Here is an 18,215-nt window from a genome sequence, read left to right as displayed (position 1 = left end):
ACATCTTTTGCCACATGTGGATGCAACTATGATTCTACAAGAGTTTCACATAATCTGTTTTAGGTCTGAGCTCTGCACAAAACATTTTTCGATTCCCATTATTAAATTAAGAATTTCACAGAGTTGGCTGTCATTGTTATTTTTGACTGTTTGTTTGAGGAAGTGCAATTTCAATTCTGTTAAAATGAAGCAACCCTGACAGATCATCTATTAGTGTGATGGAGGTTGTGAGTCCTCCCACTTTCTAAGAAGACCAAGTACAATAACACAGTTATCCTCACATAAATTATCCCACAAGCTCTGTCAGATAGAATTAAAGGGATAGTTCACCCAAACTGAAAATTCTGTCACCATTTACTCACCATTTACTTGTCACAAACCTGCCTGACATTCTTTTCTCTTTTAAACACTAAGAAAATATTCTGAAGAAAGCTGTAATCATTGACATCCATATATTTGTCTTTCCTACTAAAGAAGTCAAATGTTGTTAGCTTTCTTCAGAATATTTCCTTTAGTGTTTACCAGAAAAAAGAAAGCTACGGAATCCACTGAAATGTGAGTATTTTAATTTTGGGTGAACTATCCCTTTAAGAGTGTTTTGTGTCCAAAATGGAACAGCATTGTCTCGTAAATCTATTCTCGATAAATGAAATCTGTGTCAAGTTCAAAACCCAATTTGCTGGATTCAGCTGTGCCAGTGCTTAAAATGGAAAACTCATTAAGGCTGATGGTATAAACAGTAGGCAACAGTGTGCCCACAGAGACACACTGTTGGCATTTCCCCCTGTTAAGCTCAGCACTTAGTTAAGATCAAGTGATCAATCAGTCGGTAAACCAGTTCCGCGTCATTGCATAAAAAGCTTAATTTTAGCCTTCCCTTTCTAATTCTGCTGTCGATCTGTTCATGTATCTGGTCAAGTCAGGGCATGCTAGTTCCACCTGACTACTGAGTCATCATACCAATGACTGAATCAAAGATATATATTCTTCCTCGATCTAGAGGTTTCCCTCCAGCTGTTATTTGAAAGCAACACTAAAAGCGTTTGCCTTTTGTTTGATGTGTGATGTCATTTCATGGCTCTCAAGAATCGACAATGTACAAAATTCAGATGATTAACTGTCACACTATACTGTGCGTTCAAATCTGTCATGGACTGTGGAAAGAAATTGATTACAGGGTCATCATCACATATTTGTCAATCAGTCTAGCATGATGATTAGAACAAGTTGTTGCTGTGAATCAAAAATACACTTTTTCATTCATTCATTTATTTATTTATTTTCCTTCGGCTTAGTCTCTTTATTCATCAGGGGTCTCCACAGTGGAATGAACCGCCAACTTAGCCAGCATATGTTTTACACAGAGGATGTCCTTCCAGCTGCTAACCAGTAGTGGGAAACATCCATTCACACTCATTCACCCCTACATCTCCCACCCCTAAATACCCCCCCCTTTAACCCTGATCTGTTCCAGGACCTCACAATTTGCAAATTAAACAATGCCTTTTGCATATGTCTTTGTTCTTTGGGGGGAAACTAGAGCACCCAGAGAAAACCCATGCCAACACGGGCAGAAAATGCAAACTCCACACAGAAATGCCAACTGACCCTGCCGGGGCTCGAACCAGTAACCTTCTTGCTGTGAGGCGATAGTGCTAACCACTGTGTCACCCAAATACGCTTTTTTATTTAAAAAAAGAAAAGTAAATTCATATTAAATGAAGATGTGGCGAGGGGGCGTGGCCGAGAGCCGTGGGAACGGGGTGAGGCCACCGCGTAAGTGGATACACGTGCGGTGCGCACCTGCCTCGGATCCCACGGAAGGAGCTCTGGACCATAAAAGGAGGACCGATGGCAGAGGAAGCCGAGAGAGGACCGGGCATGTTATTTTACTTTTGCTTTCAGTTTGACGGCAGTCTCCGTGAGGAGCTGCCGTCCGTTTGTTTTGGTTTAGAGACGGCAGTCTCCGTGAGGAGCTGCCGTCACTGTTATTAATAAATCATTTTAAAGCTCCGTCGGTTCTCCGCCTCCTTCTTCCCGGCGGCCAAAGGGCCATAAACTTTATTACAGAAGAGTTCACAAATGTGACCATGGACCCCAAAACTAGTCAAAAGTCAATTTGTTTTTGCCATTGAGATTTAAACAGAATATTTACTGATCTAGGCTTTTCAGTGATGTACTATAGACCATTTGAATGTGGTGGTGCCATTGGCACATTTACTGCTTGTTGTCAAACTATTTTATAACTGTAACAAAAGTCAATTCAATCATAACTTAAAGTTTAAACTGCTGTCATAACATTTATTTATCAGTATTTGGACCTTTTGTGTTTCTTGGAAGCTATGATAATTAAAAATGTAAAGCAGTAAATACACTAAGACCATTGTTATTGTTTACATCCCTCAAAATGATCTATGGGGTTTGTTAGGATAGAACAATATTTAGATCAAATACAACTATTTGAAAATCTAGAATCTGAGGGTTTAAAAAAATCTAAATATTCAGGAAATTACCTTTTAAAATTGTCTATAAGTGTTTAGCAAGGTGAATTACTAATCAAATTAGTTACAGTTTAAGTTTCCTATTTAGAGGATGGGAAGTTTACTAAATATCTTCAAGGAACGTGATCTTTACCTAATTTTTGAAGGTTTTTTAACATTAAAAAAAATTAAAAGATTTTCTGCCACGAGATCAGTTACAGGTTCATCATATATTTGTCAGCGAGTTTTCAGAACGATTTAGTCATCTGAGAAAAATGTAAGAAATCCTAAAAGATTATTGTAATCCTAAGCTAAAATCTGTGGTCTTTGATCGTTGGTTTGACAGCTGCTCAGCTTTTCCTCAGAAGTTTTCAAACACTTAGTACCAAAAATGTTTAAATAATTGTATCTCGTACATAATAGCTGTACAACAATAGATGATCAGTCTGTGTAAAAAATGGAAGATTATTTGCAAAATCATTCAACACATATATGAATGTAGTCCTATTATAGTCCTGGTAACAAAACTGTGAGGGCACGCTTGAACGATAGATCAGGTGATATAGATTGATGATAGATATTGCTAATTTCGTCACCAGCCCTCACGCTTTCATCATCAAATATGGTTCATAATGTTCAGTTTGGATTGATATGGGCTCATTTGTGTGTGCTTATTTTTAATGTAACATCCCCATTCATTGCCATTATATGAATTCATCTAAAAATATTTTTTAATGTTCTACTGAAAAAAAAAGTCACTTACATATTGGAAGCCCTGTGGCTGAGTAAATTAAGAGGAAATTTTCTTTTTTGGGGGGTGAACTAATCCCCTTTTAAGCATTTTAAATATCTTTACTTTTTAATCATATCCTGTCTTTTTGGTAACAGTTAGGACCATGTTAAGGCAAATGATTTTTACAGAACAGAAATCCCTTAGTGCATTATCTTATTTTAGCTACAAGAATAGGAAGGTGGTGTTACACAAATTTCCTAACTTGACAAAAAAAGCTTAACTTAAGTCTTAAGGGAAACCCAACAACTGTTAAAAACGATTGGAAAAACTGAAAACAATTGCTTATAATTGTGCTGTCCAATAAAGCATTGCATTTATAGATGATTGAAAATAGAAAGCAAAAATGGTTAATGGTAGAAGGACTCTCAAAGGACCCTGAAGATGGCATATTTTGATGACAAAACACAGACTCCACTATGTCATAGTATCTTGAAGTTACACATTTGCACTTGTAATACAAAAGTGTGCTTTTTGATAGGCCACTATCCCAGTCACAGGTTATGATGTGACTAGACAAAACTCTGTCAAGTGTATCTATATGAAGAGATTGCATGGTGCTTTTTGTTCAGAATTTCCCTTTTTGTGTTTATTGAACCAACAAATTCATGCATGTTTCAAATGACATGAAAGCAAATAAAGCAGGCTCTGCATAGAGATACTGCAGAAGTGCTCATCATGTTGATCACAGTGTGGTAAAGACATGCTCTACCATTTAAGCTGTGGTAGCAGCAAAGAAGGAAGAGAGTGATGGTGACGACAAGCCCAGCTGAGAGGAGACAGGAAATGTGGCTCAGCTAAAGCGACTTGCCATTTCCTGGTTGCTTGACAGAAGTACAAACAGCAAGAGAGCAGAAAAGAGCCAAGCAGTGATCCTCCTGATGGATCCTGAATGATTCAGAGGCTTACAGCGTGGACACATTGTGGACATTTACAGCCAGTTTGGTGGGGGCTTAGCAGAGACGGGGGTAACAGGAGCCCCTCCACCCAATCACCTGCCATGAGACATGGACTTGCCCCTAAATGAACAGCAATTGGTAAAGTTATTATTCATTAACACAGATTTTGTGATTTTACTCTTGCTTTCTGCTGAAGTGCACATTGCTCTGGTAGTCCAGAAGCTCTTGCATTTGCTCTCAGTGTGTGTGTGTGTACATTTCAGAGAATGTTTGATGAAGCTGCTGACAGCCCAACTTCCCCTATAGGAGTGGGCGGATCAAGCCGCATCATTTAAGCTAAGCATAGTTGCTCTCTCTTTGAAATGTTTCCACCAGCCTCTTTCCAGTGACAGTCACATGTGAAGGTTTGTTCATGATACACATGTTCTTGCTTGTGACTCAGTCTTGGCAGAACTTCATAAAGGTTACTGTGAGCTCTTTATCAGAAATCAAAATCACAATTTTTCTGCGTACTTTGCTTGCATTCATGCTGCATTTGATTTTTGATCAGTTGAAGCATTTTTTGGAATCACATGGGGCGTTGTTTAGTGCTATGTAACAATTTATCATTGAATTTTTTTTAAAGTCTACGTGATCTGTTTAATTAGACCTACTGTTTCAGTTATTAAGAGTTCATGGTCCTGTAATATTCAGGCCTGTAGTATTGCTGGTGGTTTAAGAACCTCTGTGAAATCCAGGTGTGCATTCAAGTTTTTTTTTTTTCAATCACAGCTAGTGTTGTCAAAAGTATTGATATATTGCTAAAAATCAATACTGGAATATTTAAAATGATTAGTATTAATACTAGCTTTTTTCTCTCACGCTCTCTCTTCTTAACAGCAGGGAGACTTTAACACTTTTGTTTTAAACAGAAAATATAATTGATTTTTTTTGTAACTTAATGTCTTTTTGACTTTATGGTTTAGTTTTTTCCTTTTTTACTTAGTTTGCATACTTTTAATACTTTTAATGCAGATTTTTTTCTGTGGTATCGAAAACTGTATCGAATATCGATATTTCTTAAGGTATCATATCAAACTTCCAGTATTGTGACTGACAACAGTACTCACATCCATAAGCCAAGCCTGAAAAGGGATTTCCACACTGTAAAAAGTACTTTACTCTAAAAAGTGAGTAAAAGCATTGTAACTGTTAAGTTGACAATTTATTTTTTATAATTATGCAGACATTTAAAGGTGCAGTAGGTGATTGTCTTCAGACACATTTTTTTGTTGTGCTGGTTGAAAGTCTCTTCACATTCCAATAGTACTGATGAAAGTAAATGATCTAAATGTATTTATATGTATTTTTATATTCTGGGCATAAGACTAAAAATGTTCATCCATTTAAAATTTGTTGGTCCGATAATTCCCATAATTCTGATAAGTAGCCTAAACTATCTGCCAACAAAAGTAGATTTGTACATCTGCACAGCCGATCACCAGATCAGGCGTTTGCGCATGCAATCACGCCACGTTCATGACTTTCACATGAAAGAGACAGCCGTAAAAACAAATGCTCAATTAAAACTTTAAAATCCTGAAGTTACTATATATAGTAACAATATCGAAGTTACTTTTGCACGCTGAAGGAAGCAGGACACCATAGCTGAAATATTTCTGTTAGACGGGTAATGTTGTGTTTTAACATGCAAAACTGATGTAGATTGTGTTGTTTTACAAACAGGTTGTGCACAGAAGTGTTTCAGCCACTGAAATCTTCCAGTGAAAAATTGCTGTGACTATTTTAAGTTTTTTAAGGGACCTTTTACAGCATCGATAATGTAGATTTTTATTTAGTTTGACAACAAAACATCAGTAAATAGCGCTGTTCTGCCTAGCCAGATTTACTGAGGTGAAGTTGTTTTTATATTCACACCACATTGGTTCATTTTTGAACAATGACAACCTGTTTTGCACTCCCTATATTGTTTACCATGCTACTCTGAATATTCGGTTTCATTAATATATGAACTTCCATGCAAGTAAGTCTTAGTAATAAGTGTAATTTCTGCATGCTGCCGGCCAAGCACTAAGCATACAGTTGTCGCTTTAGAACAAAGTGTGAGTAAGTGAGACCAGTGATCCTTGCATGCATGAAATATTCCACATTATGACAAATTTTGCTTGCTACATACCTGAAAACGTGCTAGATATTATGCAGTTTTTAGTTCGGAATTGCAGTATTATAAAGTATTGTAAAGTTTTCTAACTTTCAAATGAGTAGGTTGTCTACTGTCACCTTTAAGGTGCGCGTTCATGATAGGAGGCGTGGCTTTTGACGGCTGGGGTGGGACTGTATTTCAGAGATATTATGCTAACCGGTTAGCATTTTGGCAGATCACCTACTTCACCTATAATTTACTTGATAATATTAGGCAACGGTTTTACTTGTTTTTTTTTTTTTTTAAATAAAGTCTAAAATCTCTTTTTACAGTGCAACAAAATGATTTGAAGACTGATAATGGAAATGCTTGCAGACAAAAGTTGCAAAGGTGGTAGCCTGTTTATCAGAGAAATCAATAAAACTGCAGATAAATATGGGCTTGTGGGAAATATTGTGACATATGTCATACAGTTTAGGGGAACAACCGCTTATACCTGTGGCTGTGTGACTTCGGGTTAGCTTTATACATTATATAATGTGCAAATTTGCACCTTGAAATAATATGCAAACATAACTTAAAACTATGACTTTTTAATGTGTCAATAACATACACAAATGGTGCTTTGATAGAATGCTGCTTCAGTGATTGTGCACCCCTCAAGATTTTAGCAAACCAGTTTAGATTTACTCATTTATGAATGACAGATATATGCGAGTGCTCCCTGTTTTGGTCCTAATGGCAAAGCCATGGATGTTGCTCTTCTGTTTGCATGGGGAGTTTGCACTGGATCCATTGTTAAACTTGCACAGCTTTGCATGCTCTGTAGTTTCCTGTTGTGTTAACACCAGTGTGTGCATGCTCTGATTTTGGAGATAGCGTCCAGTCATGCTATAGTTACTAGTTCACTTGTGCAAAACTACATCGCTTCGAAGTAGACTAATTTGTGGTGGGTGTTTTAAGGATAGATTAGACAAATGGAGGGTTGTCCAGTTCTGCTGGCGAAGGACCAACATCCTATTGATATTAGTTATTTTAAGCAAATTTGACTGGAAGTTTCTAGTTTGTATGAAAACACTGCTAAGCTGATTCAGATGTGTTTAAATAGGGCGGGAGCCGGCCTTCAATGAACATATTTGGACGTCCATGGAAAGATTAATTGGTCCACATTTTAACGTCTGCATTCTTGAGATGTGATTTCTTCACATATCATTTTCTGAGTCTGATTTCTTTTAGTGAATGAAATGATTCAAGTTCATAAAACTGCTTTAATAATTTTGCTCAAGTGATTTTCTTCAGCTCAACTTGATGATTGGGTTGTAGTGGTCAATATAGTTCACTGAAGATGAAGGTTATCAGTGAGGAACTTAAATTCTGGTTTGTTTGTGACATTAAGGAAACAGAAGTCAAAATATAATGCAGAAACTATGTACATCAACTATATTATTAATTGGAACAGTAGATTACCTGCTTTTAAAGGTGACATAGAATGAAAATCTGGATATAACTAGGCATATCTGAACAATAAGAGTTCAGTCCATGGAAATGACATACCCATGAGCCACAAACACCATTGTTTTCTCATTATCATGTAAATCCCATTAGTGTTATTTTCCCTATTATATGACTGTATTATGCCACTGTGTTAACAAAGAAGTGTCAAGAAGAGTCATGAAATCATTATTTCCAGTCATAAGCTATACTTTTCCCTGTTTAGTTCAAGGCTTTTTTTATGCAGGTTACAGTTTCACTCTCAGAAAAGCAGGTTAAGCTAAACAAGTCAGCACCCACAATGAGAATTAGAAGTGCATACGCTACTAGGTGATATAATATTATAATGTTGTTAATCATATATTAAGATGTCATTTAAATGACTGAATATGTATGATGCGACAACAAAACAAATTGTTCAGTCTTATAAATTAATATGTAGTTGAAATAAAAGAACAACTCCAATCAAGTTTGAACATTCACCAGTTGGATAAAACATCCAGATTTGATCATGGGTTCTATGATCGGCTGTCAAATGAGTTGTCAGATGCTGATGTACCAAGATGCATCACTTATATCCCCAGTATCAGACTATCCATCATTCATGGCATTTTGTAGTTTTAATATCTCTAAAAATCATCTTTTTTTACTTGTTATGACTTTATTCATTTAATATAGACACTAATTTAGTGAATGAAAGTGAAAGCCATTGGCAGGAAAGTTTAAACATACTGTAAGCAGTGCATAAATACAGGCACTGGTAATTTTGACCCGCTCTGGTGCTTATAAACGCCTCGCTTTTTGATAAGGTTTAATATAAAAAAAGATTTTACGTTTGGGAAATGTAAATGAGGCATGTTTTTGTAAAATCAATTCCTGGGAAGATTGTTTTATTAAAGTTCAGATATGTACATTTAAAAAACAGTGGCAGGTAGAATGTACTCCAGCGGTTTAGTGTTGATGTGTGTTTATTGCTCTTACATGGTTTTTTGTGAATGAAATGATGTTAATAAACTTTATAAACTAATCTGTTTACGCACAGGTTGATAATAATTCCTGCTTTCATATAAGTTAAACTCAGGAGCAAAATAGGTTGCTCACACAAATAGGTTGTTCATAGAATAAAATAAATCTCTTCATCACTTCAGTTGGAAATATTGTCATTTGAAGCCTTGAGACGAAGAACTAAAGTCCATATTTAAAAATTTTGAGTTTTATTTTTTTCTTCATTTGGATTGTGAACATTACATTATATATTTTTATTTTACTTGAAGATAGACAACAAAACCTCAATTCTAAGCGGATAACGTTTCAGTGTCAGTATTAAGAACCAAAAGTTATTCTGTTTTATATTCCTCAAATGTGGAAGAACGGTATATGTCCAGTTAGTGTGGAATAACAGTATGGGCTCTATTTTGATGGTCCATGCGCAGAGGCCAAAACGCAGGGCGCAAACGCTTTCAGGGCGTGTCAGAACGCATTTTTGCTGATTTAAGGATGGGAAAATCTGCTTTGCGCCATGGCGTATGGTCTAAAAGGGTTGAGTTTATTTTCTTAAATAGTTATAGGTGTGTTTTGAGAATAAACCAATTAGAGTCTCATCTCCCATTCCCTTTAAGGGCCAGCTGCGTCGCGCCATAAGCGAATTCACTATTTACAGGACGTAAAGTAAGTCTAAGTGGAAAAACTAAGCATTTCACCAGCAAACAGTTAACAGTTTTTTTTTTAACAGAAAACTGTTAAACAGAGCATCTACTGTGTGAGAATGAGAGATAATGGAACTACTTTCACATTCGCTCTTGGATAGGGAAACCTTTACGCACAGACATCAATTAGTCTATAAATAATTAATTTTGTTTGTTAAGCGCAAATATTCATTTCAAAACTATTTCTAAATTCAGTTCTAATTTCCATCAAACAAATAAATGAACAATATTAACGAAGTGTGCTCAAAAACCTGTTATATCCTAAAACCCATGCTTTGCCCCATATGGTCTAAAACCTGACAGGTGGGCAAATCTAAGCTTGTTTTTAATAAAACAAACATAAATATGGATATAATAAATAATACTGCTAATAATAATAACATTATACAAAAGCAAATTGCTATGAATGAACTGAAAAGCCTCCCGAGATGAAGAAGACATAAAAGCAGTGATTTTTCATATTTATATAGGCTAGAAAATAATATGTTTTGTAATATTTTAATCCTTTATATTTATATCCTATATCTATTCTTATTATATCCTCTATATAAATATATATCCTTAATATTTAAATTTTTTCATATGTAAAGATATTTGCCTATTGCTCTCTTGTGCGTATTAAGCAGTGTGTAAGTGAGGTGCAACTCTGCGCCGGAGTTTAGACCGGGTTTGTTTTGGTCTAATGAAAAATCTATTTTAGTTTCTCAAAATAGCAACGCGCCAGCAGTGCGCCTCAGAACGCCTTCCTTTTTAGACCAGAACGCACATGGGCGCACATTTGAGCGCTAATGCATTTGCTATTTAAACAGCGTAGCGCAACTCCTCAAAACAACTCTTGCGCCAAGCTGAAACTACCAAAAGACTATTGCGCTGCGCCTTGCGCCACATTGCGCCGGGTGTATGATAGGGCCCTATAACTCTAATTCGTCATATCACTTTAAGTCACTCAAGATCTGATTCCTTTATCTTAGCTTTAATACAGTAACAGAAACTTTATGTTAATATGAAGTATTTCATTTAATTAAGTTCATTATTATTATTATTATTATTATTATTATTATTATTATTATTATTCAAAAACAGAAAATACAGTATGAACAATGCACAATACATACCCTTCTAAACATAGACAACTAAACCTGTGTAAATGCTACGTCACAATGTTTTCATGCTCCTCCATTTCACAATATAAATAAATAAATATATAAACAAATAAACTGCTTGATGTAGTTTACACAGGACTCAAGGGAAATATACATTGATACAGCTTTATTATATATGGCATTTGGTTTGTTCTGATAGGTTAACTGTTTTTGTGTTGTTTAGCGATTCTCATCACATTCAGAGAGAGAGAGAGATCGGGTCAAATATACATTTTTTCCACTCACCTCTTTCGGGTGATTTATCCTTGTTTTTGTTCTCCTCTTTGATTCAAATATGCTTTCCCAGCATCCCTCAAAGCCTAGATTACTCTGTCCTTCCATTTGTTCATGTCGGCTCTGCTTTCTTTGCAGAGGATTTGCCTTTTAATTTCAGAAGCGGACATGACAGCAAGCAGCATCTCCATTCTTCTTAGTGGACATACATTTTTTATTTTTTTTTTCACGAGATGCTATTTAAATGTTGTAAATACAGACTCTTGTTTATGCAAACAAGGAATATACTCAATTTGTTTAAATATTTTTTAACTACTTTTAAAACTATAACTATTTTGCAGGTGTGGATTTCAGGGTATGTCACACTGTGTATATGTGTAAGTTTGTATGTATGTGTGAGCATCAGGTACTGATATGAGCTGCCGGGGCATCAGAGCAGAGCTCATTAATATTCACAACCTTTACAAATGTGGTCAAAACTAACCAGATTAATGTTGGAAATGGACCTGTAAAACCATTTCTTTATAATGATATCAAAAATACAGTTTTACATATTAAATCAATACATTCTATAACACCTTCGTGGAAGCTCAAAGCAATTATCCTGACCTTAATCAGGTGTGTTTCTTAGAGGGGGTTTCACAAAGGTTGTGGACTAAGAACAGCAGACTGGATATGCATTTAGAAGTAAAACTTTTCAGTTTATTCATGAAGCCTTACAGTTAATGTGATAGATTACCGAAAAGGAGAATGTGCTGTTAATTTACTCACCCTCAGGCCATCCAAGATGTTGGTGAGTTTTTTTTTTCTTTAGTAGAACAATTCATAATATTTGTAACAATAGCTACAGCCACTTTAAAGGGCTATGAAACCCTCCTGTCTCCGCAGTTCAGCTCTGTTCAGGTGGGAATGTTGAGTGGCGAAAGAGGAAAGCATTTGCATGAAAAGGGGTATTAATGTACACTGTCCCTGCCAAATAAAAATAAATAAATCCAGTTCTACATGTTATTGCACATAATTTGAAACCACACTTTACACATTTCCTCTGGAGTTTAATTTCTGGTGTTTCATTCTTAATTTATCAACTTTAACTGCAGTTTGGCACTTTCACTTTCATTCAGGAACATTTTATGCATTGTAACAAACAAGATATTGGATGTGAGGAACTGCTGGAAGAGTGTTGTTTTAAAGAAATTTGATACTACACGCTGAATGGTAAAAAAAAAACCTCTACATTTATCGGTAGAAACAGATCCGTGTGTGTATAGACTATCCTTTCACAAAATGCGTCAAAAGTCCTACACGAAGGTGATAGATTGTTTAGGTGTTTACATGTGTACAGGTGTTTACAGCAGCAGCATTTATACCAGATCTCTCAATTCCTAATATTGTAGTGATATTAACATACTGTAAACTTAGTAACAAAATCATTTTGACTAATGTATGTCTTTAAAAACTGAAAGAGTACTGCTGATGATACTAAGTAACTTTGCCATCTGAATAAACCAAAGAACAGTTCACACACTTACCAAATCCGTAGAGACAGCACAATCATCACCAACTGGAACCGTGTCTTTTTTTAAAAGGACACAAGTGGCAAATCCGGATCTCACCATTTTCAGATGCGAAAAGCTTTTGGGTAAAAAAAGTTTCTAACAAACATATTTTTGTCGTGTGTTAGCAGACCACTGTCATCCACACGTGAGTCCAGCTGCGCTCTTATAGCGAGGAAATGGAAACAAAACCTTTGTTGCGGCACATTTAGAAATGCAACACTGACAATTCATACCTCCAAACAATTCTTCTTCTTCCACTTGTTTTAATCACAGTTGGCACCACAATGTGGTGTCTCTCTGCTGTCTGAACACTGTAACAGGTAAAAGCTTACGACTTCGAATCTATTATGCATATTAATGAAGTTGTACCTCATACACAATAGAGCATGCTGATTGGTTCGATCCAAGTTCTTCTTTCGAATTAATGCTAAAAGCTGAAAGACATCACATTGTACCCGGCGTTACAGACATCCAGTCTACACGTTGGAATTTAAACAAGGATCTCATTGCCATGAGGTAGCTTCAAAAATTTTGAATCTGGACGAATTTGTTTGAAATATCGCAAAAACAACCAATTTTTAGGCAAAATATTACTCATAACTATTACTACTGCTGGCAAAACAAGAAGTGATCTCTTATGATAGAGCTTAGCAACATTTGCAGAAGCTGTGGATTAATAATAGATCTAATGTTTTTTTTAGCAATGTTCAGACTTCACAAGACATCATTGTGTCATCAAGAGCTACAAGTATTCATTTTGTTTTGCCTGTATTTGACTTTTATGTTTGTTTATTTTTCTGTGCTAGTAGCCTTTGATCATAGTCTTAGCTTAAAATCTTCTTTAATGTTTTGAAGAAAATAGTCCCGTATGTCTTGGATGACCTAAGGGTAGATTAACAGCATTTTTTTGGCTTTGTCATGTGTGTTAGTTCATGACCTAGACCTCAGGATGTTTTGTCAAAAGACAGTTTACAGCATCTTACTCTTTCCTTTTATCTCTCTCTCACTCTCTCTCTCTCTCTCTCTCTCTCTCTCTCTGTCTTTCAGAAAGATGTCGTTTACCTGCAGCAGTGGTTGGAGGCATTCGTGGCGTCTTTTGAGAAGGTCATTGATGTGCACTCGATTGAGCCTCGCCGGTGAGTCAGTTTCATGCTGACCTATCAAAATGTCATATGCGGAGGGAGTTGATATGTAGGTGGTCAGGTCCAGATGCAACTCAGTCTATGATGGTATTTAGTGGACTATTTTTGTTTAATTGCTCAGTCACCAGTGGTTCAGTTAGAAAAAAAAACACCTTTTAAAAACACATCCTGCAATGTTTGATAGAGTAAGCAAGCATTGATATTTTTGAAGTTCATGCAATGAAAGTCAGACATGCCATCGAAAGATTAGCACACATGCTTCAGGTTATATTGAGCTGTGATGTTCTGAAATAAAGAATCGATTCCAGCCAAGTGCTGCATTCAACAAGGTTTGCCAATTTCAAATTTTGATAAAAATCTATAACTTGAGGCTGTCTGCAAAAAGTTGTTCATGGATGATGCTATGCCTAAAGACATACACAAACTTTTAAAGATCAGAGCAGATACAAAATTTTAACATGTGCTTAAAAAAAGTCCATGGCTTGCTCATTAACTCAACAACATAAACTAAACAATTCACCAAAAATAAAACAAAGAGCAATACAATAGGAACATACAAAACACAACAATAAAAATCAAAATAATCATGAACCAAAATCAAAAAGAAATAATGAATAAAGTCAAAATGTCAAAAATAATTCCTGGCTGGAAAATGACACACTAGACAAAGGCAAACTAAACTAAAAGCTACTAGACTAAAAGCTAACAAAGTCAAGACTGGCAAAAAAAGCTAGATTTATTATTATTATTATTATTATTATTATTATTATTATTTAAAGCAAAGCATACAAGAAGAAAAGCCATAACAAACAGAAGACACAAAAAAAAAAAAAAAAAAAAAACTAATTTTGTCTACAGGCTTAAAATATAGAATGTCAAGTAGATAAAAAATTGGCAAACAAACAAAAGCTTAAATGGAGGCTGAAGGAATGAAGCACCCAACAAAAGCAAACAAACATACAACCAAAAATAAATAAAAGCAAAGCAGAAATGGAATGCCAAGTAAAGAAAGAAACAAACAAACAAACAAATAAAAAGGTCAAACCTAACAATTAAGCTAACAATACAAAAGCAAACATAATCAAAAATGATGTCTGCAGGCTAGGAAAATTAAGTGTGTCAAACAAATGCAAAACACAAATGCTAAAAAAGGTAAAATAATCATTAGACTTGCATACAAAAATCTAAAACAAACATAAAAGTAAACAAAAAGCAAACGAGAAACACAAAGCAAAAGCAAGAAAAAAGCAAAATAAAGCTTAAAAAACTTTCTTTTTTGTCTTTAAATCACAAGAATGCTCTGCCAAAAAAAATCTAAAATAATCTTAAAGCAAATTATAAACTAAAGCCAAAGAAAGCAAAATGCATCACAATGCAAAACAAACAAACAAAAACCAAATAACAAAAACATTAATTTTTATTAAAACATATTTTTTATTTTCATTTTTAAAATGAAAGCAGCAAAAACTGTTTGTCTGCAGGCTGAAATAACTGAGTTTTCAAACAAAAAGCAAAACACAAATGCTAAAAAGGCAATTAATCCAAAGTGCACACACACACACACACACACACACACACACACACACACACACACACACACACACACACACACACACACATACACAAGACAAATAAAACACAAAGCAATAGCAAGAAAACAGCAAAATAAAGCAACTTTCTTTACATGTGCAGACTGGAAGAATGAGGTGCCAAACAAAGGCAAAAAAAAGTTAAAAACAATCTAAAAGCAAGTTAAAATTTAAAGAAAAAAATCCCAATAAAGCAAAACACATCAAAAGCTAACAAAGGCAGGACAAACAAACAAAAATCCAAATAAACAAAAAGCAAAGCAATCAAAAACAAGAGCCAAAACATTTATTTTATTTTATTTATTTTATTAAAATATTTTTTTCAACATGCTTGAAGAATGAAATGCTAAGTAAATGAGACAAACAAATGGTCAAAACATTAATGCTAACAAAACTAAAAGGAAAGCCAACAAAAAAAGAAGAGAACAAAGAGAAAAAAAACAAGAAAAAGACAAAAAGTAAAAAAAAAAAGGTTTGCAAACAAAAATACAAAACATGATACAATGATACAAAGCAAAAGCAATAAAAAGCAACCTTTTTGTCTTGCGGCTGAAAGAATGCTGAAAGAGTACCAAGCAAAAGCAAATAAACTAGAAAGTAAACAAAAAGCAAAAGAAACAAGTAAACAAAATAAAGCAACCTTCTCCTTGTATGCAGGCTGGAGGAATGGAGTGCCGATGTCCCCCTTCTCCCCAAGGAGGTTCTGGTATTCCTCAGTACACAGCTCTGGCACAGCGCCCTCCACATGTCAGGGCAGGACCAGAGCATCACTGCACCACATCCTCTGCTCCTTATCAAGTTCTTCATCATCATCTGCAGGTAAGTTCTCGCCGAGCACAGATTTAACCATCATCATCATCATCATCATTCTCTTTGTGGCGTGCCCTGGTGAATTAAACCCCGGTTGTACAGCAGGAATACCACAAGGCAGATGTTTAATACGATTTTTACAATTTATAAGCATGCAATAATATCACTTCTGGTTTAAAATCATTGCTTACAGAAATATGGAGAATATAGACTCCGAAAAGACGCCTGGGTTTGTTTTTGAGACGATCAAGCTCCTGAACTTCTGTTTGGCTCAGGTAAGGCATCTGAACCATGTGGGAAATGTAGATTCAAGAATCTCCTTTTTATGATCATTTTGAGTGTCATTAGCTGTTTCCATCCAAAAATGCAAATTAAATTTACGCGCAAAAACAGGAATGTCGCATAAAAGATGTGCAAATAAAGCAGCGATTCCATGTAATTAGTCAAAGAGAACAGAATGGTCACTTCCAGATTAATTGGTGCCAAATATTAAAAATGGAATTTACTGTGGTAGGAGAAGCTGCGTCAATCTTTTCTTCATTTAATAAATGACTTGCGCCTCAGAAGACAAATGCCAACACGCAATTAACGCAAGGTGGCGTTTGAATGCGTAAGACGTGGAGCACAGGAGCTCTTGATTCTGGAGTTCATTGATAATACAATAACAATTATACTGAAAAGGTTACAGCGTTTTCGAATGACCAAAACAATGATTCAGATGTTTTACAATGTGCTCAGCCCGCTGGTTTGTCCATCCACACCAAGCGGCAACCTCCTGCTTTCCCTCGTGAAGCAAATACGGAAGTAACTAAAACTGCAATTTATCGACTCGCCTTGGGGGGCTGGCTTTACGAAATCCAGATGATTTCTGACTGCAATGGTAAATTGGCCAATTTTACAGCTGATAAAAGCATGTTTACAGCCTGGTACAAAAGATGGCTTTGGTGCATATAGCTAATTTTACCCTTCATGACAACTGTGAGGGGGTGAATGGTTTTATAAATCATCTGCTTTGTTTTTATTAAGTTATATTAAGCCTGTTTCCCAGAGATGGGTTGCAGCTGAAAGGGCATCCGCAGCGTAAAACATGTGCTGGATAAGTTGGCGGTTCATTCCGCTGTGGCGACCCCGGATCAATAAAGGGACCAAACCAAAATTAAAATTAATAAATGAATATTAAGTCTGCATAATTAAGGGCGTGGCCACTTGAGCGACAGCTAGGTCTCGCTGATTCTTGCTGATTAGCTGCTAAATTCTGCATATACATTGTATTTTTCTTTTGTTTTATGTGGCTTTACACAGTCAGTTGCCTTTTGAAATTATTTCCTGCAATTATCAGATACTATAGCATGCTGTGTGCACTTAATTGTGCTCACAGACCATTCACATAGCCTCCATTTTCCAGGTGTGTGCAATTATATATTTATACACCATCTCTATAAATGTATTTATTTTATTAAAGATCCTTTATCACTTATAATTGTCTTAAGACCTGTAATGCACTCCAGAATATGACAGATTGATTAGCCGTAGGCTCTAGAACAGTCATCTGAAACGTTGTCATACAATGTTATGCCTGGATTTCATCAATAGCTTTGCATTTACTAACACAAACTATATTTGAAGTATTTGGAGGTAATTTGCATTTTCTTCCTGTAGAAAAACGTCATGACAATGTTCAGTAGCTCAATGTGTTACAACTGTGTTTTTGAAAGACTAAACATTTTATTGATATAGTGTACAACCTTGTGGTCAGAACACAAAGGAGTCGCAGATAATGAAGTAGTAAGCGTTTTTCCTTAAGAAAAACCTGTCTAAGCTAAATGCTAGCAGGTGTCTGTAGCTCCGCCCACGCTCTGCCTCTTTGCCCTTGTTTGATATCCTGTGGTCAGTGCGATGACGCACGAACAAAATGGCGATGGTTGGCCACGCCTACAAGCAGCTTCTTTTGCGTTATTCAGAAACCTATGGGTAAGGTCACAGATACTACGTCCAAATCTTTTACAGTCTATAATTCACACACTTTTTTTGTCATCACATGACTTTTTTAATGTGCATACTGGAGTTTGTTTGGTAAAAGTGTTACCATCATAATTTAAGCGCATCTTTTCTTATCAAATAAAAAGTTTATCCTACTCAGTTATGCGTGTATTTTCAAATCGGATGCGCATCATAGTGTTTTCTTTTGCAACCGTTTTTTGTGCATATCCAATATGCGCATAAAAATATGTGG

The 18,215-nt window shown here is 35.6% G+C and overlaps 1 protein-coding gene across 4 annotated transcripts in view; it reads left to right on the top strand.

Annotated features, from left to right (window-relative positions):
- The window catches only part of nbeal2 (neurobeachin-like 2), a 178,256-nt gene that overhangs the window by 27,643 nt on the left and 132,398 nt on the right, over positions 1-18,215 (top strand). For 2 of the 4 annotated variants that reach the window (XM_073925967.1, XM_073925964.1), the window contains exons 1-4: positions 4,098-4,307; positions 13,489-13,577; positions 15,830-15,991; positions 16,176-16,257. In XM_073925967.1, coding sequence (XP_073782068.1) covers positions 4,278-4,307; positions 13,489-13,577; positions 15,830-15,991; positions 16,176-16,257 — 363 coding nt within the window. In that variant the 5' untranslated portion in view covers positions 4,098-4,277. Of the gene's footprint in view, positions 1-4,097; positions 4,308-13,488; positions 13,578-15,829; positions 15,992-16,175; positions 16,258-18,215 lie in introns of those variants that run through there. The other 2 variants (XM_073925966.1, XM_003200162.7) reach the window with 1 other exon arrangement.

Source organism: Danio rerio, chromosome 16, assembly GCF_049306965.1.
Source record: "Danio rerio strain Tuebingen ecotype United States chromosome 16, GRCz12tu, whole genome shotgun sequence".
Lineage (NCBI taxonomy): Eukaryota > Metazoa > Chordata > Actinopteri > Cypriniformes > Danionidae > Danio > Danio rerio.
Note: the sequence above shows the minus strand (reverse complement) of the source record. Positions and strands in the feature narration are given on the sequence as shown.